The 22,324-nt window shown below is 42.0% G+C and overlaps 2 protein-coding genes across 2 annotated transcripts in view; both read left to right on the forward strand.

The window, feature by feature from the left end:
• Positions 1–1,070: 1,070 nt before the first annotated feature.
• Positions 1,071–4,804, forward strand: LOC306785730 (disintegrin and metalloproteinase domain-containing protein 8-like; the record flags this gene model as incomplete). Its single annotated transcript, XM_079280187.1, has 8 exons — positions 1,071–1,175; positions 1,333–1,406; positions 1,543–1,621; positions 2,559–2,635; positions 2,956–3,187; positions 3,680–3,757; positions 3,922–3,990; positions 4,631–4,804. The coding sequence occupies exons 1-8, from the start codon at positions 1,104–1,106 to the stop codon at positions 4,802–4,804; spliced, it is 855 nt and encodes a 284-aa protein (XP_079136313.1). The 5' UTR covers positions 1,071–1,103.
• A 5,498-nt stretch (positions 4,805–10,302) lies between these two features.
• The window catches only part of LOC306785731 (uncharacterized protein), a gene marked incomplete at its 3' end in the record, with an annotated part of 30,019 nt that continues 17,997 nt past the window's right edge, over positions 10,303–22,324 (forward strand). Inside the window, exons 1-2 of the mRNA XM_079280188.1 lie at positions 10,303–10,512; positions 12,989–13,340. Coding sequence (XP_079136314.1) covers positions 10,308–10,512; positions 12,989–13,340 — 557 coding nt within the window. The 5' untranslated portion in view covers positions 10,303–10,307. The remainder of the gene's footprint in view (positions 10,513–12,988; positions 13,341–22,324) is intronic.

The following is a 22,324-nucleotide window of genomic DNA, read 5'->3' on the forward strand; positions in this document are numbered from 1 at the left end:
GGAACTGAGACAGAGCTCCAGTATTCATCCCACTATGACTACGTCCTCCTCAGTGAACTCATAGAAGGGAACCTCCAGCTTTAGAGGAGCAGGTCCCTTTCTTATCCTTCCTGAAGCATCGTAGTGGGAGCCATGGCACGGACAGTAGTAGCCTCTGAAGTCTCCGGCGTTGGCGATGGGCACACAACCCAGATGGGTGCACACACCGAGGACGAAGATCCAGCGGGGGTTCATCACTCTATCCTTGTCATGCTGGGCTGCGGGCCTTTCTTTATGATGTGAGACTGTACATCCTTTAAACGAGTCTGATACATTCTCCCATTTTACCAGTAGGTGGCAACAAATGCCACTAACGGGCTTTAGTGGGTCTCTGTCATCTGATATTGGGTACTGGGTGTTTTTTTTATATCAATAAGGAGAGTCCCATAATTGAATACAAGAAATCTGCCCTGTAAAATCTGTCTACATAAAGCTGTACGTGAGTATTACTCTAGTTTCCATTTGTCATAGAAATGTGTGTCTGTGTGGTGGTAAATACAAAAAGCAATGTCTCAGAGAGAAACACGTTCAAATAAACCTAAAGTCTCATAACAACGATTGAGGGGTAATTGAGTGGACAGCCCACTTTCTTTTTCAAGAAACTGCAAAATTGTGCACGTTTTCTAAACAAGGTTCATCAGAGCGTTTTAATCCCCGTGAAATCATGTGACTCAATCTATAGGCGGACTCAGCAACTCACGCTAATTTTGTAACAAAAAAGGGGGGAGGGGGGGACACCGTGAAACTTTTTTACCGGCTCTGGTTGTGGCTCATGTGGTTTGTCAACCTCAAATGGTAATTTTCAGGATATTGCACAGCAAAGAGGGCGGAGTGCTGAAGAGCCTTTTTCCTTCAGACTGCCAAGCTCACAATGACAGAGTCCGTCCGGTAGAGCAACATGCCATGTTCTGGATCTTTTATTTGGATTTTACTCTCCACATGGGGTACGACTTATCGTTTGTTCTTTCTTTTCCTTTCTTTTTCTTTCTTTCTTTTTATCTCATACAATATCCCCGATACTTGCAGGAATAATTGCGGGCAGTGTGAGGACTCTACCTCACGTGATGAAGTACCAAATAGTGATCCCTCAGAGGCTGAGAGATCCATCTCTCATCAATGATGCAGCTACACATCAGGTAACACACTCTACTCTTCAATTCGGATAGTTATTTAACTTTGGGTAGATGTATTTAAGTTTCATCTCTCTTTGTGTGTGTGTGTGTGTGTGTGTGTGTGTGTGTGTGTGTGTGTGTGTGTGTGTGTGTGTGTGTGTGTGTGTGTGTGTGTGTGTAGATATACCCTGATGTACTCCAGTACTCTTTGACGATTGTTGGGCAAAACTACACACTGCACCTGGAAAAGAACAAGTGAGGAAACTTAAAATGTCTGGGATTGTGTTCTTAGCGCATTTATTTCTGACTGAGCGGGTCCATACATACTGTACTTTCTTTCTTCGTTTGTCAATATTATTGAGTAAAAAACAAAAACAACTGTTCTTCTCAGAGATCTTGTCGGGGAAAACTTCTCTGTGACACACTGTTCTGATCAGGGCACCCAAATCACAACTACTCCAGATCTTAGGGTATGTACCTTTGCTTTCTGTCACTTCTATTTCACGAACATGATATAATCCTTGTATTTATCATCATCTTTTATTTTAATGTGATATATCAGAACTAGATGCCTGTGTTGTGGACATTTAGACTGTAAGCCTTAAATGTATGCTTGATTGTAAAATGGTTTAGGTTAGTTCGTCTAATAATCTGACTGAATTACCATTTTGTTTCACTTTTTTTCATTTATTCTTTTTCATTTACTGAATAAACGGAGATATGGACGATTCAGAGGTCTGGAATCAGGCTTGTGTAATACTGCCAAAGATTTATTTTACTGGACAGGAATGAATGAATTAAATACAGGATATCATTTGCCACCTGCCCTCCCATATTGCTACATTTGCTTTCTTGTATTTGGTATTTTTGCAGTTTTGTAAGATACTGGTGTGGTTAGTTTGTCCTCAGTCTAAAATCAAAGTCACAGCTCTGAACTGTTAAACACAAGAAACAGGGTTTGTAAATTGCAGATGTGCCTGCAGTTATGTGTACAGTACTTCCCAAATGTACACCAAGTTACCTATCAATGCTGTACAATGAAATCCATTTTATCAATATCTAATTAATTCAACAGAAATTAGTCATCCTCATCATTTTCATCTACAAACATCACTTTATGCAATACCTGCCAGTCATTTTTTATTTCGAAACATCTGATGTCCTGAGAAACTTAAGTTTCTCAACCATAAAGTTCCTCTTTATTAAACGTGACACCACCCACTGCAATTCTTGAGTCTTATGTGGAAGAGGAATTTACATCACAGGGTTAAGTCATTTCATCTTGACACAACCATGTACAATATTTTATTCTTCAAATTGGACCACATTTTTTGCACTGTGAAAAAACTGAGGTGTGAGTTTAAATTTCTCCTTTTAGTCTGTGACAAATAATGAATGTCTGTTCAGGTTCACTGCTACTACCATGGGCACGTCGTGGGAGTAGAGGACTCCTCTGCCAGCGTGGGACTCTGCTCAGGAATAAAGTGAGTAATGTCAACTGAATTTTTCATTCTGTATGTCTAATTCCAAAAACGTTTCTCAAAGTAGAGTGCCAAATTGAATGACATTGATCCCCATAACGATTTGAGACTGAAAGTCAGCCTCTGTGACTCATGACCAGTGTGTCCAATCCAAAGAGAGGATCAGTCCCGTCGCTCTGTGTCTGAAAACCTGTAACCTAAACAACAAAGGGCCATGCAAAGATGCCTTCTGTCTGCTATAGAAGACTATTAGTGTCAATGTGTGGAGATATGTTTGAGAATAAGACATGCTGAAGAAAAAGTTTTCCTGTGTCCACTTGCAGGGGGTTTGTGCGTCTCCGGGCCCAAATGTACCTTCTGGAACCTCTGGCCGGCGCCGAGGCGGGACAGCAGGGCGACAGACCGAGCTCCAGAGCTCACAGTGACGAGGGTCTCCATGCCGTTTACAACTACAAACACCTGAGGAGGAAGAGGAGCTCCTGTTCCCATGGAAACACAACCACTTTCTACGATCACGGAGCTCGTCCGTCTGGACTGTTCCAGCTCGGCAGCCTGGTAAAGACGCATACAGAAATACACCAGGGCTTGAAGCTTACAGCTGATACCCAATATTTTGTGCTGCATTTTTACATTTCATCATTTTATGAAAAAAACAAATACTGCTCTGAACCATAACTCTGACAATTATCACAATACACCTTTCTTGTATCATAGTAGTTCTGTATCTGCATCAAATATAATAAAAAACAAACACTTTTTCTCTTGATAATTTATTAATTCACAAAAGTTTTTGTTGCAACTTCACTTCAATGTAACAATTTGAGACAAACAAAGGGAAAGAATAAAGGGAACATGATGGAAAATAAGACAAGGACAACAAGGAGGAGAGACATAATAGATCTGAATGCATTTGAAAATGATGACATAATCTTGCACATTTCAATAGACAAATTCATACTTTTGCATCATACTAATTCCTTATGATGTACATATATTGATCCTCCTATATTTAGTATTGTTGATATCTTTCACCTTTGTCTTATTCAGAAAAGCAGAGCCCAGACCAAAGACCGTACAGGAAAACCCAAGACAGTGGAGCTGGTTGTGGTGGTCGACCACACGGAGGTTTGATTCCCTATTTTCCTTTCTCTGCTTGAGCCAGTTATTGCAGATGCAGCCTATTAATGATAATGATCTGCACGATAGACATTTAGACAAGAAGTAGATTATCTTTTATATCTGACATGTTGTTGGTTGTATGACTAATTCAAACAATACTTTCTTTTTAGTATAAGAAGTTTGGCAGTAAGAAGACGATAGAGGCCAGAGCGCTTGAAATAGCAAACCACGTGGACAAGGTATGTTTGTTTCTCTGTTGTTTATCAGGTAAAACGATTCAACCTTGTGATGTAAAAAAAAAAGCACTGATCTTAGAGCAAAATAATCTGGGACAATAAAATAAGGGCATTCTAAAGTTCAAATGAGTTTCGAAGCGTAATGTTTTGTAATTTTATGCAAATTTCCCTTCTGGACTAATAAAGTATTCCATTTGTTTTCACCAGTAATTTAGTGTATTTTCTTTGGCGGCAGATACGACTTTTAACAAGGCAGCACAGCCACGTGTCGGGCACTTCATCAGACATCATTTTCACTGTGGATTAAATACAAGAAATCTGTCCTGATACTATCTGTTCTTTACTGACTGGAATATGACCAATCAAAGCAAGGACAAGTTCTCTCACTGTGAAAATCTAACTTTAACTGCGAATCTTCCCACCTAAACTGTTATGTTTCACACATATCTCCCGATCCTCTTTGCACACTCTGAAAGAGAAGAGTCCAGCATGAATGCATCATCAGACTGCACTAGGCCCAGTGGTTTCCTGTGACAGCATTATCAATGATTGGTTCTGTGATTTATAGCATTACTTGACAGTTCATTCAGTTTTGGGTTCATTTCCACTCTTCAGTGTGTGCTTGCATGCTGCTCTGTTTCAGCTGTATCGCCCCGTGGGTGTTCGCGTGATGCTGGTCGGTCTGGATATCTGGTCGTACAAAGATCAGGTGGAGGTCAGCACTAACCCTGAGCTCACCCTCAGTCGCTTCCTCGAGTGGCGTCAGCGGAGCCTGCTGCCGAGGACCAAACACGACAACGCACAGTTCATCACGTAAGACGCAGCTGTTTCCAACTCGCCACTAAAAAGACAATGCCAAGATGGTGTGTTAAATTGTTCCTCTTCCTCACTCAGAGGTAGTGATGTTACGAGATGTGCCGACGCTTCGAAGCGTGTGTCGAGTAATGGAGGGGGCGTTTCCTCGAAGCACGTATCGAGGCTTGCTTCATTTAGGGGAGGAGCCAAAAATGATGACGTCCGAAGCCTCGCTGCCCGGCTGTACCACGTGACTGCTTCGGGAAGTGGTTCAGATTTTGCCGAGAGGTTTGACAGCAATATAAACCACTCAGGCTCCATTCAAAATGTGGGTTGTTGGTGGAGAGTTGTGAGTTGGGATAGTTTGGATAGCGTTTATATAGTTTGGAGAGTTTAGAGAGAGATAGTTTGGAGAGTTAGGAGAGTGAGGAGAGAAGGATAGGTGATAAGATGGAGCCAGCTAGGAAGAGGAGGATTTCCCCTGTGTGGGAACACTTTGATTTGATAACTCCTAATAAGGTAAGCTAAATCTAACTCTATTTCAGACATATTAGGTTTGCTTATCAAGAACTGTATTTTTCACAGTTTCTTATTTTATTCAAAGGTGAGGTGTTTATTGTGCTCCAAGGAGTTGGGGTACAATAACAACACCTCATCCATGCTAAGGCATCACCGTGCCTTGCATGAGAATAAGGAGGAAACTGGAGCTTCACCTAGCCATTGTAAGTCATTACAATATTACAAATGCACCATCACAATTTTTCCCTGTTCACTTTTGTTTATTGTGCGAATAAAGACAGGTAACAGACACTGTATTTATTCTCTTTTAACCAGCCACCAGAAAACAAGAGCTGGATGAAGCCCTCGTCTCCATGATAGTGAAGGACACACAGCCCTTCAGTATTGTGGATGATGTTGGATTCAGGGCGTTTGTGTCCAAACTGGATCCCGATTTAAAGTAATAGGATTTTTCAGCCAAACAAAAGCCACCGAAGCAATAAAACGACTGACCTCCGAGTGTGCCACCATTATACGGGCAAAACAAAGCAGAGAGGAAATCCCCCAGGCTTCCACCTCTCATGATGTCACAGGAGGTAATCTATTATTTTACATTTTGAGATCAATTATTCCGATGAGAACACTTAGTAACGTGATCTGTGGTTTCCTCTTAGGTAGCAAACTGTGGCATCGTTTAGACACCAGCGTCATGGAGGCACGGAAGACTCAAAATGTAACAGCAGATGCCACTGTGGAGCAGGGGCGGACTGGCCATCGGGGATACCGGGGGAATCCCCGGTAGGCCGACGGGGTTTGGGCCGGTCTCTGACATCGCCGGCCCGACTATATTATATGCTTCACAGAACACGTTCAATTGACTCTAATACCGAAAGTCAATAATCAGTGAAAACTGTATCAACAGTATAAACTGACATTATACTACTCCTCGCGATCTGAGGACGCCATAGCACGGCTGGACACTACGGTGCTTTTAAAAACTTTTTCTCCATTACCGCGGTCTGCGCCGTGCGCTCGTGCCGGCGACGGTCGGGGCGGGGCCGGCGGAGGTGCGAATGGCCGCCGTAGACCGGTGAAATACAGGGGCGGCTTTACTGTCACGGCGTCCATGAATCGAGAAGGACTTCTTACTGGAACTGAAACGATGTACTGGGATTAAATTCTTTGTCAACAAAGAATTTGGTAAGTGACAAACTGCGTTTGTTTTTTTACATCTGCAGTAACGTTTTTATGAATAATATTTGATGGCTCGTGCTCTTGTGTGGTGGAATGCGTGGATCCGCTGCAGGTCTGCTGGATTGATGTGCTTTGTTGTCATATGAATATATGTGACTGGTTCTTATGACTTTGTGGCTGTCATTGTGTTAATTACGTTGATTTGACTATGCGTTGTCAGTTATTGACGTAGCGTCCCGTCACGGATTCATGTATCTGCAGCTTGCGTCACTCGCTCAGAGACAAGCCGTTTTGAGTGTGAGCTAGCAGCATGGCACCGGTACCAAAACGTAAATCCTTTAAAGATGGAGCTGAAAAGCTCAGGGAGAAAAATAAGAGATATCTGGAGGAAGGTGCATCAAAATATTTAAAAATCTCTGACTTATTTGGGAAACCACCGACTGGTGACAGTGTTATGATGGTAAGTTGTGGCATTGACTTGGCCAATGTTAGCTTGCTTTTCACAGATGAGGTAGTGTTCGGCTACAAGCTAGCCTAGCTAACGTTAGCTAGATAAATGATAAATGTCCAAAATTGAGACCGTTATGATCTGGTCAAATAAGCAAGCTGGCGCTGTTCGCATCATCGAGATTATCTAATTTAACATGTTAGCGTAGTTACTTGCTTACAATCGATGAGCAAGCTATCCATGGTGGTAGTTGTAAAGAGGGCAATCTTATCATTTCTAATAATTTATGTCAAATAATGTTTAAGTTAACCAGCTCTCAACAGCACCTGGAGGCTTTTATGTTGATGGCTACTCAGACAGATGTTTTGCAGATGCTGGACAGTGAGAAAATCATAGACGGTGTTGCAGAAAAGAGTGAGCTGCTGCAAAAACTACTCGTGTAGTGAGGTAATAATAACACATGAGTATACTGATATTGTTTTTTATTACTATGTGACTATAATGCACCTGGGCTGGCAGAGTTAGTTTAGGTTCTGTTACTTAACTTATTGTTTTGTTATGCACCTTCAACACCCCTACACACACACACACACACAATCACACACCCAGCATGCAACACTACTGATACCACTGATGTTCACACCCCATCGTATGTTCTGTTCATTTCAATATAGTTCAAACTAATTCTACCCTCTGATTCCAGTTTCTTTATTGTGTGGTCTTTCTCTGCTGACATTCATTCCTTAAGGCTCTGTAGTTATACGTATAACCATCTGATACTAGCCCAAAGTTCAGCATATTCATCCAGCAAACTACTACCTTGGAGTATTATTTTATTCAATGTGTCCATCCAGGCAAATTGGTGGATCCAAATGTTATAAAAAAAAATATATATGATATAATTTCTTTGTAATCATCGAAAATAATGTTAAGTGTATGGGTATTTTTCCAAGTAGGCCACTGACATCGATACGTGCGATGCATTGAGTGGGCCGGTCTGACAGTAAACTCCCGGGCCACTTTTTTCCCCCAGTCCGCCCCTGCTGTGGAGGTCCAGCGCTACCTTTCCGAGCCAAATATAAGCAGGCTGGAAAAGCCTCTGGAGTACTGGGAGAGGCAAAAATTCCTGTATGCAAATTTATATAGACTTGCTCTTGCGTTTTTGTGCACGCCAGCATCTTCTGTACCCTGTGAAAGGGTGTTTTCAAAGGCCGGAGAGGTTGTGTCAAAAAAAGGAATCGTTTAAAACCAAACACTGTTGAGAAACTGTTATTTCTGACTAAAAATGAATAAAATGTCCCCTGTCCTGTACATCACTGTCCAAGTTCCACAAGCATATTCAGTCCCCTCTTCCTAGTTCCACAAGCACTTTCACTGTCCTCTGCCTGCTTAAGCCCATGCCATTTTCCTAAAGTGACATAATAACATCATTACACAACCTGCCATATCATATGATACTACCATTTTGGGAAAATGTACACACACAGAATACATTAAAAATATATTTTATTATGCACATATGTCATAATTTATGTACAGAAATGATTTGGTCATACATTTTTGTAATTCAGTCATTCCCAACAGCCATAACAGACACAAAAATTCAATGCATCACATTATGTGGTTCAGATACAGCTGCCTGTGATTATACACTTGGCCAGTAGGTGGTATCGTGTGCACATGAAGCTTCGAGTAATGAACCCTTTCTCGAACCAATTGGCTGAAGTGTTGCGATGCCTCATGAGGCTTCATCTCGCCATCACTACTCAGAGGTGTGGATTTCGAGGGTTCCACTGTCGGCTTAGCCAACACCAATGCAATGTTTTCTGTTTAGGTTGTAATCGTCGCGGAATAACGACGTCATCTAATGTGTTTTTTGGCGGTTGTCAAAAACTAACAAAACGGTGCGTTGTCGCCACCAACTGGCCAGATTCAACATCCACGCCAGGATGTTAGTTAATGAGCAAATGTAGTTAAATTTCTTTGGTATTTATACACAAGTTACAAAATAAACTTGACCACAGAAGGTATTACATGACATTAGCTATGTGTGGAAATTGTACATCCTTAATATAGTTTTAAATTAATTTAATTATATATGTAGGCTGCTGATATGAAATGTGATTTTTCCAATGTGCAACAAACATTTAATTGTCAGTTGTTAACTCTACTGTAGCATACAATTACCTTTCCTCTCACAAGTAGCGGACAGCAAAAACATTTACAACTCAGTCTATTTATTTTGTCTTACGATGGCAACTCACATTAGTATTGCCTGCAAAAAAAGTCACTCGGGAATATGTTTCAATTGAAATGGAGTTCTGTAGGTATTGTGCAGGACAATTAACTGTCCTGCGGGCAGGGGCGGACTGGGGGGAAAAAGTGGCCCGGGAGTTTACTGTCAGACCGGCCCACTCAATACACGGCGCGTTGCCCACTCAATGCATCGCACGTATCGACCAGTCAGTGGCCTAAAGTGGCCTGGAAAAATACCCATACACTGAACATTATTTTGGATGATTCCAAAGAAATTACATCATATGTTTTTTCTTAATAACATTTGGATCCACCAATTTGCCTGGATGGACACATTGAATGAAATAATAGTCGCTATTGTAACACTCAAAGGTATAGTTTGCTAGATGCAGTAAATAACACATCAGGACATCTTATTATAGTCTCAGTATCATATAATATATATATATATATATATATATATATATATATATCATATAATAATATATATAATATAATAATATATATCGTATAATAATATATATATCGTATAATAATATTCACTTTAATATACAACACACACACACACACATATATATAATGATGTATTTATAACTATATATCATGTCTTAGCAGGTGCTTCATGTCTCTCACTCCCTAACTGTCCGTGCTGGATCCGTCCCCGTTGTTTTAAAAAGCTAAATAAGTTATTAGCATGACGTCGTCCAGCTAGCCAAACCTGTCTGGTGTTCAGCTGGAGAAGCTTCGCATGTACTGCTTCCCTTTCCTGCTAGTCTGCTGTCTGATTGTGCAGTTTCTCCGCGAAAGTTCTCCTCTCAAACGGCTGGCGCTCGCATGTGGAGACTAATCCGGACGGAAACGCGCAGCTTGGGGCAGAATCCAGTTTATTTCAATTTGAAGTTGTAAATAACATTATTATTGTGTTTAAATGATAACTGTCATAAAGTCATGATGTTACACACTCCGGTCCAGAAGGTGGCGCCTTAAACATTGGTTTGTAGTCCGCAATTATAGTGAAAGAAGAAGAAGGAGAAGAAGAAGAAGAAGAAGAAGAAGAAGACGACTAATCTCCTGGTAGCCTATAACGTTAAAGCTATTGAAGTTAGCTTAGCATGTAGGTTTCGTGAAAATGTCGAGTAGAAAATGTCACGTAGAAATGTTGAGATCTTTAATCAACCAGCGACTAACTGCGGCTGATGAAGAGATATTTGGTATGTTTGAAAGAACGATAGCAGAGTACGAGGAGGAACTCTCTCGTTCAAAAGAGGCGAATAAGCGACAACGGGAACTTCTGGACGCTGTTCTCAACCCGGAAATCCGGATACAAAGAGCACGTAGGTTCACTTTATTTAACACTGTTCATGCTCCGGCTGATAACTTTGAATGTAGTTTGGAGTGAGACTCTGTTGCAGTTCGTCGTTTTCTTCTTCTCCTGATTTAATACCTGCAAATGTGTCGCTTTTCGGCGAAATAAGCCGTTTTGAATTAAAATATATCATCCACGTGAGTGTAGATCCGTATAGTTTTTATTTTTTGGGGGGGTCAACTGGTCAGCCAGCGTTTCTCAGATTGGATTGAGACAGGGAGAAAATGTGATGTCGTGATCTTCGCAATAAAACATATTTGATGCGACGTGTCGAGTCTTGGCCAATCAGCGTTAAGATGTCTACACCGTCTTCATTTCCCTCCGTTAACGTTTAAGTTCCGTTACCGTTCAGACTTGTTGGGTTAAGTTAACGTCCACTGCATGCGGAACTGTGTCAACGGCTAACGCTCATCATTATCAAGATTTAGGAGGATAACGTGATGAAACATGAATCACCCTCCGTGTTCCGGTTCAGTCCACGTGGTCACTCATTAACGTTAAACCGGAACACCGGCGGTTCTGGGTCCAGTTTTTTTTGTTTAACTCAAAGTAGAATGAGGCGATTTCGTGGTGATAATAACTTGAAACATGAGGCCCAGATACTGATGAGATGAAGAGGATGTTGTGTGTGTAGCGCAGCTTGACGCAGGGCTGAGATGTGAGTGGAGCTGGGCCTGGATAAAGGTGGAGGTCTAAACAGACGTGAAGAGAGAGCAGTACAGCTTCCCGCTGTCAGTGTTTTAAATGCATTGATAAGGCAGGGTATGCTAACTGCAGCCTCTGCTCCAATGAGACGAAGTACAGCAACAAGGGCTCGCGTGCCCTCTCATCACACTGTTCACTGTAATGACCACAGCCAGTGTACTTCCGGTCCCAACTGTCCCACGTGCAGTTGCTCCCAAAGGCCCTGAAGTAATGAGTGTTAAGGAGCCTGAACCTTCATGATTTCAATAATTGAACCGGATTGAATGCATATTAATTGTAAATAGAAGATAGGCCACAATTCTAACGGCTTGACAGTAACAGTGGAAGTTAATATTAAGCCATACAGTAACGGGGTTAAATGAAAACGAATCACTTAATTTTGTATAGGCGATGGTTCTCGCTACTGTAGAAATATGCTTGCTGTATTTACAGGCATTAAACGTATACGTATTGTGAGGAATTTAAGTTTTAAAGCGCTCCTAGCGATGTATATTATGTGTTTCAATATGTTTACTTATAGAAGGTTTAAACTAAAGGGAGAGTTACTGAATTTGTTGTGCACTGTGAGAGAATCCAGAGAATTTATGACACCGCCATCAAGTCAGAGAGAGGGGGATGTTGCTGAAGAGTTTCTGAGCACAGCCTTCAAGAAGGGGGGTGAATTGGTCAAGGAAGTGGCCGACTGAAGTCCGACGGGTTCAGCCAATCGCTGAGCTGATCGATGGGCTGAGGAATGTGTAATATGAGACATTTCAGAGACTTTGGAGGGACAAAGAAACTGTGAATCCCCGGAGATAATCAGACCTCATCTGGACTATGAGGCGGACACACCAGTCTGTCGTGTGGTGTGGATGGGGCCTCTATTTCATGAAATATTACTGCTGATCGTGTAATTCAGTTTGTAACTGCATTTTCTTTTGTTAGTATATTAAATTCCTTTTGATTTAAACTTCAACCAGCTGATTCGGCCCTGCTTAATGATGGAAGAAAGAGAGCAGGGGGGGGGGGCTGCCTCTTCTCCTCTGCATGCTTCTTCTCCTCTGGAACAAGGAGGGGGGCTTTTTCCTTTACCTTTTGTTTGAGACATTTTGAACATAACAGTACTGTGTGTGTGTGTGTGTGCTCATTTGCAATAGTGTTGCGTGTGTCATAGAGCAAAGGTTTGAATCTCCGGGTGAGGCGCTCCCCGTACAAAGAGGGAGCTCTGACACGCAGGTGGTAGCTTAAAACTTATAACTAGTTGTGTTGTGAATCGGTTAGTCGGTGGGATATTGTGCAGCAACCTGCAGGAACAGCACCTTCCCCATCCCTGAGACTCCAGGACTCCCACACACAATGTGGCCCAACCCTGGCTTGTGTGTGGGTGAAGATAATGCGTCCCTGTGCTGGACAAGTTCAAATAAAGTATAAAGATACAGGGCTCACAAAACACTGAGAGGAGAGGTGCGTATACGGGCACCTCCTTCACCTCTTATGAGTTTGCAGGTATGCTGATTTGTTCTCTCAGCTTCTAGATGACAGGAAATATTTCAACTTAAAGTACAAGTTTGTTCTCTTTGATAACACCACATGGATTTGGCAGCTTAAAATGGTTCATGTGTTCATGGTCACATAAGTTGATTACATTATTGTATTATCTGGTTCTAGTGATACTCTGGAAGTGTATGTCCAGGAGACCATTTGCTCAATTCTAAAATGTCTTTGTAACCCCTCTGTGTGTGTTTACTGTTTTCCTGCAGACGTCCAGCAGCTGTTGTTGGTTAAAGAAGAGGTTCCCTCTGAGCAGCAGGAGTGGAGCTCCAGTCTGGACCAGGAGGACCCAGAGCCCTCACACATTAAAGAAGAACAGGAGGAACTCTGCACCAGTCAGGAAGGAGAGCAGCTTCACGGTCTGGAGGAGGCTGATGTCAAGTTCTCATTCACTCCTGTGAAGAGTGAAGAAGAGGAAGCTCAGTCCTCACAGCTTCATCAAAGACAAACTAAACAGATGAGAACAGAAGCTGATGGAGAAGACTGTGGAGGACCAGAACCAGACAGGAACTTGGATCCAGATAGACATCCAGAACCAGATACTGATGAGAAGACTGGAGAGTCTTCTGACACTGATGAGGGTGGTGATGGGAAGAAGACCAGAGAACCTCAGTCAGGTTTAAACTATGTGAAACCTGATGAAGTCCGTGTCAGTGATTCAAGATGTAGCGCTGGTGAAAAACATTTTAGATGCTCTGAGTGTGAGAAAACATTTGGCAAGAGTGGAACTCTGAAGATACACATGAGAACCCACAGAGGAGAAAAACCTTTCAGCTGCTCAGTCTGTAAGAAATCTTTTAACCAGAGTTCAACTTTGCAGACACACATGAGAACCCACACAGGAGAAAAACCTTTCAGCTGCTCAGTCTGTAAGAAATCTTTTAACGAGCGTTCACATTTACAGATACACATGAGAACCCACACAGGAGAAAAACCTTTCAGCTGCTCAGTCTGTAAGAAATCTTTTAACAATCGTTCAACTTTACAGAGACACATGAGAACCCACACAGGAGAAAAACCTTTCAGCTGCTCAGTCTGTAAGAAATCTTTTAACGATCGTTCAAATTTACAGATACACATGAGAACCCACACAGGAGAAAAACCTTTCAGCTGCTCAGTCTGTAAGAAATCTTTTAACGGGCGTGGAACTTTACAGATACACATGAAAACCCACACAGGAGAAAAACCTTTCAGCTGCTCAGTCTGTAAGAAATCTTTTAACGATCGTTCACATTTACAGAGACACATGAGAACCCACACAGGAGAAAAACCTTTCAGCTGCTCAGTCTGTAAGAAATCTTTTAACGATCGTTCACATTTACAGAGACACATGAGAACCCACACAGGAGAAAAACCTTTCAGCTGCTCAGTCTGTAAGAAATCTTTTAACGAGCGTTCACATTTACAGATACACATGAGAACCCACACAGGAGAAAAACCTTTCAGCTGATCAGTTTGCTGTAATAGATTTGTGTGCAACAGAGATCTAAAGGTACACATGAATACCCACACAGGAAACAATCCCCTTTAGCTGTTCTGGTTGCAGTAAAGTTTCCGTTTGTGATAAAAGCTTTCAGCACGAGTCACCTCTGAAGTTACACATGATTAACTGCGGTTCAACTCCACTGATTTCAATTTAAAAATGTATTCACTGAATGAGCGCCAACTGTATAGTTTGAAATAGTTTTGATGGTTATATTGATTGATTTGATGGTAATGTCAGTTTAAGACGATGGTTTTACCTGCATCTGTGCACAGTATGTTGTATTCAAATGATTTCATCAATAAAAAGTAGAAGGTTTGTGTATTTCACTGGTTCGTACAGTTGTACATGGCACACTTTGTTCGTCAGCATTAAATCCATCAGTGACTGGAGTGTGACTCAATAGTTCTTTATCTTACTTGGCAGTTTGCACTCTTTGCTGCTGCCATTACTGGTATAGAATTGTCATCTTGTCTGACACAAACTCAAAAAGGATGAAAAGGTCCTGAGATAAAGCAATCTACACATTCTTTGGAGTCACAAACCAACAACATCCTGATCTCGATCTATAGTTCCTTCCAGTTGATCAACAGGCCGACACATTCCTGAATGTGTTCACAACTTGTCGATACTTTTTTAGATTGCCGGTGGCTTTTCTTGATCGTACCATCATCTTATCCTAATCGTTGTGCTCCCCAGGCCTCTTGTTCATGTGTATGAGCACTTTTACCAGCTCAACTTTAGGTAACCATGAAACAGGCCCCACCTTTGACTTTATCACACAGCTCCAACACAATATATCAGGATTGGTGCGGCAGCAAAGGGGTTGGACCTGATCACACCCGGCCCTCATACGTTGTGTTCCATAATGCTGTTTGGAAAATACTAAATGCTAAAAATAGTGCGGAATGAAAGAAATCTATAGAGATTAAAACAACAAATAAAATGTCAGTGAATCAAAAGACATCAAGCTAAGTGATGCAGATCAATCAAAGAAAAACAACTCACTTTTTTACGAGGGAGAAGACAATAGCTCAATCATAGAGTTGGAAATATGTCTTTAACAGTAAATACACGCGTTTTATGTCACTCTCACACGGAGCCATCTAAAAAATACATATTACAGGGAGGAACTGAGACAGAGCTCCAGTATTCATCCCACTATGACTACGTCCTCCTCAGTGAACTCATAGAAGGGAACCTCCAGCTTTAGAGGAGCAGGTCCCTTTCTTATCCTTCCTGAAGCATCGTAGTGGGAGCCATGGCACGGACAGTAGTAGCCTCCGAAGTCTCCAGCGTTGGCGATGGGCACACAACCCAGATGGGTGCACACACCGAGGACGAAGATCCAGCGGGGGTTCATCACTCTATCCTTGTCATGCTGGGCTGCGGGCCTTTCTTTATGATGTGAGACTGTACATCCTTTAAACGAGTCTGATACATTCTCCCATTTTACCAGTAGGTGGCAACAAATGCCACTAACGGGCTTTAGTGGGTCTCTGTCATCTGATATTGGGTACTGGGTGTTTTTTTTATATCAATAAGGAGAGTCCCATAATTGAATACAAGAAATCTGCCCTGTAAAATCTGTCTACATGAAGCTGTACGTGAGTATTACTCTAGTTTCCATTTGTCATAGAAATGTGTGTCTGTGTGGTGGTAAATACAAAAAGCAATGTCTCAGAGACAAACACGTTCAAATAAACCTAAAGTCTCATAACAACGATTGAGGGGTAATTGAGTGGACAGCCCACTTTCTTTTCAAGAAACTGCAAAATTGTGCACGTTTTCTAAACAAGGTTCATCAGAGCGTTTTAATCCCCGTGAAATCATGTGACTCAATCTATAGGCGGACTCAGCAACTCACGCTAATTTTGTAACAAAAAAAGGGGGGAGGGGGGGACACCGTGAAACTTTTTTACCGGCTCTGGTTGTGGCTCATGTGGTTTGTCAACCTCAAAAGGTAATTTTCAGGATATTGCACAACAAAGAGGGCGGAGTGCTGAAGAGCCTTTTTCCTTCAGACTGCCAAGCTCACAATGACAGAGTCCGTCCGGTAGAGCAACATGCCATGTTCTGGATCTTTTGTTTGGATTTTACTCTCCACATGGGGTACGACTTATCTTTTCTTCTTTCTTTTCCTTTCTTTTTCTTTCTTTCTTTTTATCTCATACAATATCCCCGATACTTGCAGGAATAATTGCCAAATAGTGATCCCTCAGAGGCTGAGAGATCCATCTCTCAGTAATGATGCAGCTACACATCAGGTAACACACTCTACTCTTCAATTCGGATAGTTATTTAACTTTGGGTAGATGTTTTGTTGAACACGGTGGATGTTTTGCGAAATCGTGATGTCTCTACCGGCAAAGCCTTGGTTAAATCAGGCATATGACTCTGAGGCTCTTATAAGATTGCACCTGTCACACAGACATGTTTCTGTTGTCAGACACACACACACACGAGAGTAGGATGGTCTCACAGACTCACACACACCCATGCTTGCTTCTCGGTTCACGCCGAGGGAAAAAAAGGGCCAGAAGTTCAAGCAGAGGGCGAAGGCGGGGTCCCCACCATGTCGGCCGGAGATAAAAGAGGCACTTAAACAGGTGTCGGACATTAGGGTAGTAGAGACTTCAAAGACAAAGTCACAAGACCGAGTCAGCAGTTCTAGGAAGTTGGTAGGGCGTTAAGGTCATTAGTTAGGCCCCGGGGTACATATAAATAAACATACCCTTGACAGTAAGGTCACTAAAAATGCTGACGGGTACATATAAAGACAAAAGCATACCCGGGTTTCAAAGATCACGCTGGAGTAAGGGTTTTTGTGTAATCAATCAAGTAATGTTTGAAATTCTGTTTGAAGATATGTTTGATGTGATGTTTAAAAATCCGTAAGAAGTCAGAGATCTGAGCCCCGGACGAGTATAAATAGGGGCAGTTTGAAACAGCAGGGGAGTTGTGCGGAGGCGTGTGAGCAGTCGTGTGAGGAGTCTCGAACAAGAAGCAATGACACCCGGACGAGGCGCGCTTGCGTATTAAAAGAGCTTTATAACGGTTTGGGCTCTAAAGCAGGGTCCTATCAATTTCGAAAGGGTTAAGGAACAATGTACATTAAAAGAAAAAGTTAATACTTTTATAAGACCGACTGCTAGTCTGAGCGACCGAATTACACTATCAAGGTGAGTTACTGTGGGTCGATTCAGACGGGACAGCAAGCAAGCCATCGACCTGGTCTGTGTCGGCAATTGAAGAATATTTTAGTGCAAACTTAAATTCCGGTAAAAGTCACTCTTAAAGTAGAGCAGTGCACGAGGCAAAAACAGGTACTGAGAATTCGGGAACCCTTCCTCCCGAATATCTCCCGTAGGGCCAGGTGTGAAAATCATATAGGGAATGAATTAAAAAGCGTGTCCCCTCCTTCAAGCCAAATCTTAAGGCACCAGGGGTACACACAGGGAGGGGCCGACTCCTCCGGGCACGAGTCACGTGGAGTCGTGGTCCCTCTGGTGGATCGCAAGGGTTGATCTATCGCCAGCAGAAACTCCTGCCTTCTGCGCATCAATGTTGGCACGGAGCTAAATCTACTCAAACTTTTGACGACAGGCCTCCTATTTGCTTATTACTAATTATTTCCAGATAAATTGAAAACATTTACAGAAGGAATCTAGTTTTAATAACTCAAATAGAAATAATAATAAAAAAAAATTTAATTAATTAATTTTTCAATTTTTTTTTATTATCAAATAAAATAATTAAAAATCGTGAGGGGTCACCCCCCATATTCACGTAACATGGCGCCCGAACAGGGACTCGGAGGGATTAGGTCCTAGAAACACTAGAACGTGTAATATAGGAAGAACAGAGGTTCCCTCTCGGGTTAAATTACAAAAATCCTCCCGAGGATATAAAGAAAAAGTGATGCATCCAACCAGCGAAATCAAGCTGAGGTGATATATTGAACTCTGCCAGAAGCAGTAAAATTCGACAATCCTCGACCGACGTTCGTAACACTCGTCCGTCAGTACCGGCAGTCAAGGAAAAGATTTTATCGTTCTGCTCTCTCTATTAGGAATCGGTACCGTGGATCGAGGCAGTCAATAAATCCTCTAAAAAACTTGACCGTCCTTCTCACAGGAGAAGGAGTCGTTCAGTTAAAATGGGACAAGAAGACAGATCCTTAGAGTTAAAAACTTAGAACCAGGTAGAGAGGAAACCCTTGAATTAAAAGTACTTCACGGGAGGGCATTTAAGTGATTTAGTGGACAGAAATATTGATCGCTGCGCATAGGTTTAAAGGATACCTAGCTTGTTGACATAGAGGCCCGGCGAGAAGCATACGATTTGAAATAAAAGAGCATAGCTTCCTCCCCCGTCTAAAAACAGGGAGTCCAGAATAGCACACCGCTGTAACACAGAGAAAGTCTAGTTGAGCTGATCACTCAATGCAATTAACGACTCAGGCACTGAAGAGACGAAAAAGGGCAAAATCCTTCCCTAGACAATATATTGGAAGATTATATCACAGTTATATAATAGAAGGGTCAATGTATTGTTCGTAATAATATTACAGTTATATTATTGCAGGGCTTGATGGTATTATCAGTATATGATTCTAGTATTTAGCAGAGACCTGAGAGAATGAGGCTCTGAAACACCAACACGTGTGGAACAGGGGAACTGATTGAATTTCTCTCATGATAGAATCAAAGTAGTGTAGGATATTATCACAGTGGTATCGCTGCACCTTTGATTTTATTGCTGTTATATATTAATATAATAGTATTTCGAAAATGGAGGAGGAGGGAACTGAATGGGGTTCCGATATTGAAGACACTCCTCACGGGGGTGTATCTTCCCCTCACTTTGAGCAACCGCGGAGGACATTATGTCCAGATCCCCGTAAATACGCTGATACCGGTAGTTATTGCGGAGATTTAAGGAGAGCCACGGAGCCCAGTGCTCCCCCACCATATAATCAGGAAGGCACAGACATTCTATTGTATCCGACGAGTAATGAAACGAGTACTTGGCCAGAAATTTACCCAACGAAAACTCAGAGGGCTGACGGGCGGAGTAGACCCGCCTGACAGTACTTAATGCCCAAATAGATAGATAGATATAAACTTGGATCATCCCCAGGGGGGAATTCGTTTGTAGCAGCAGCAATTTACAGAGTAAAATATAACGTATGGAATGCACAGTATATACCATGAATACAAGATATCGGTTTAGAACATCCGTGTTTAAAACACTAAAAACGATGTATAAATTCGCTGTGTGAAATAAGGGAACAGATTTCGTTTCTCTCAGGTTAAAATCAGAATAGTGTGGGGTAGTATTACAGTGTTGATTTTAGTTAATATTTATTGGTGAAAAATTTAAAAAGCCCCCCTCCTTGCTCCGAGCAGAGGGACCAGGCAGAGGAGAGGAGGCAGCTCCTCCCCCTCTCCTTTTTGTTCAGAGGAGAGGAAGCGGGCGGGGGAGAGTAGGCAGCCCCCTCCGCTCTCCTTCTTCCATAAGGAATGATTAAAAAAAGGAAAAAACCCCGTAGAAGAAATAGTAGCAAACAATATTTACTCCATTACAAAGGTTTTGTTCTTCGTGGCAAAGTATGTCGCTGGTTAAGTTCCTGTGAAAATCTAACGGAAGTATTCGGTCCCGCGTCATCAGCTGTGGCTGCTCTGGTCGCTGCCTCTGGTTGACGTGGGCGGGCTCTTGTGAACTCATGACAATGTCACAGGTAACAGCTATTTTGGAAGGTGTCTTAACTGCAAAGTAAGAAAAAGCAGGGACTCGAGAGAGATTAGGCCCTAAAACACTAGAGGTGTAAAATAGGGGATCAGATTGTGTTTCTCTCAGGTTAAAGTCAAAATAGTCAAAAACGGCCCCTCCTTGCTCAGAGGAGAGGGAGCGAGCAGGGGGAGGGGGCAGCCCCCCCCCCTCCCCTTGCTTTCCTTCTTTCAAGGCAGCTCAGAATGAGCTAGAATAATGGAAGCAAAGAGACTTCACTAAGGAAAAAAGCGAACCGCTCGCCCACGACAAGTGGACTAAATGGCCCAAGCCAGTCTGAAAATGGCTGAACCGTCCCCTATCTTTCCTCCAGGGTGGAGAGGGAATGATGCACTCACTGAGGTCCTCCTTGAATAAGCCTCTCAAATAGGGACCAATGTGCATGAGGGATTACGACATGAGGGACACGACAAGGTCAATAGGTTTTTTGAAACAAAATCGAGTTCCTCTTCCTAACCTTAGAACACATCCAACACAAAGTGAAGTCACGGGGTCAACAGTGAACGATGGTTGATGGCTTCAAGACAGCTACGCCAGGAAAAAAGAAAAAGAAAAAAGGCAAGCCAGTATCCCATCAAGCATGGGCCTCATATTGACTTCTGTGACCTCACACTTTACATTCCACAAGCCGTCTGGATCATCAGCTGATATACTTAAAAGTATATCATTTTTTGTTTGTTACTTTACCAGTTCCATTCTTATCAGCCGTATATTTTACACGAGCTTCTCTGATTTTTCAGTTTCTCCTGCGAGGACATTTAGTTAATATTTTATATTTTTTACGATCTTATCCTTTATATTAAGTAGGGATTATATACACATCGTTTGAGTGTTTTATGCAGTTGTTACAAACTGAGCATTTATTTTTGGTTTTAAAACTTTTTAAAACTTTTAAGTTGAATATTCTAGTTAAGGTAGGAGAGAGCCTTTTCAGATTTATATGTTTTGATTTCTACACGATTTCTACCCTGGTCATTATGTGAAAATGAATCTTGGACCAGATGACTGGCCCAGCCCAACGATCTATGAAAAAACTTCTTCATGCATCGATTGTACAGCCGGTATAATAAGAGACGAGATTGTTTGAGAGGGCATACATGCTTCAGAAAGCCAGCGTGCTCCTGATCTGTGCTTTCATATGGCATACCGAAGGGCGAGGGCAACGGCAGCTAACAATATCCTTCACGATTGTATAAAACTTAATCGGCTGCGAGATAGCACGCCTCAGTCTAGAAAGGACAGGTTGAAACAGGTAGTCAACAGGTAGTTCTCTCACTGTGAAAATCTAACTTTAACTGCGAATCTTCCCACCTAAGCTGTTATGTTTCACACATATCTCCCGATCCTCTTTGCACACTCTGAAAGAGAAGAGTCCAGCATGAATGCATCATCAGACTGCACTAGGCCCAGTGGTTTCATGTGACAGCATTATCAATGATTGGTTCTGTGATTTATAGCATTTGTTACGTGATCTGGGGGGTGACCCCTCACGATTTTTAATTATTTTATTCGATAATAAAAAAAAATTGAAAAATTAATTAATTAATTAATTTTTTATTTTTTATTATTTGAATAAGTATCAGTGTGGTTTGTGCATGTAAAGAATGCAATCAGTAGTGTACCGAGCTGGATCAAACACAACTTACCTCAGGGGCTGAAGGGGATCTGCTGAGGCGTAACCCCTCTCTGGGCTGGCCTCTCAAGAAAATATGAAGAAAAGGATTTGGTCGAAGAAACCGATTCGTTATTTATTTATTTGCATTTAAATCAAAGTGTAATCTCTTGGTCCAAAATACAGAGAAAAAATCGTTAACTGAAAAATGTAAGAAAAATCACTTAAGTATTCAAAAACCCCTTCAGAGTCAAATGATCTTTAAAAAACTCAGACTCAGCCAGCAGACTGGCTGGCAATGTAGTCTACGGAGGAAAAAGTTAATGATTCACCCAGCGCAGGAATAGACAGAGTGAGCTTCTCCCCTGACTCGACTTCAAAAAATCTTCTAAGTATTCTTAAAACTCTGACTCTCAAAGTCCGGAGGTCTGCAAGAAGTTAAAGTTTACCTCCGTGCAGGCAGAAGCCCGCACGGGGTTCGAGACTCCTCACACGACCGCTCACACGACTCCGCACCACTCCGCACAGCTCCTCACAACTCCTCTGCTGTTTCAAACTGCCACTATTTATACTCGTCCGGGGCTCAGATCTCTGACTTCAAACGGATTCCTACACATCACATCAAACATATCTTCAAACAGAATTTCAAACATTACT

Source organism: Melanostigma gelatinosum, assembly GCF_949748355.1.
Source record: "Melanostigma gelatinosum genome assembly, chromosome: 12".
Taxonomy (NCBI): Eukaryota; Metazoa; Chordata; class Actinopteri; order Perciformes; family Zoarcidae; genus Melanostigma; species Melanostigma gelatinosum.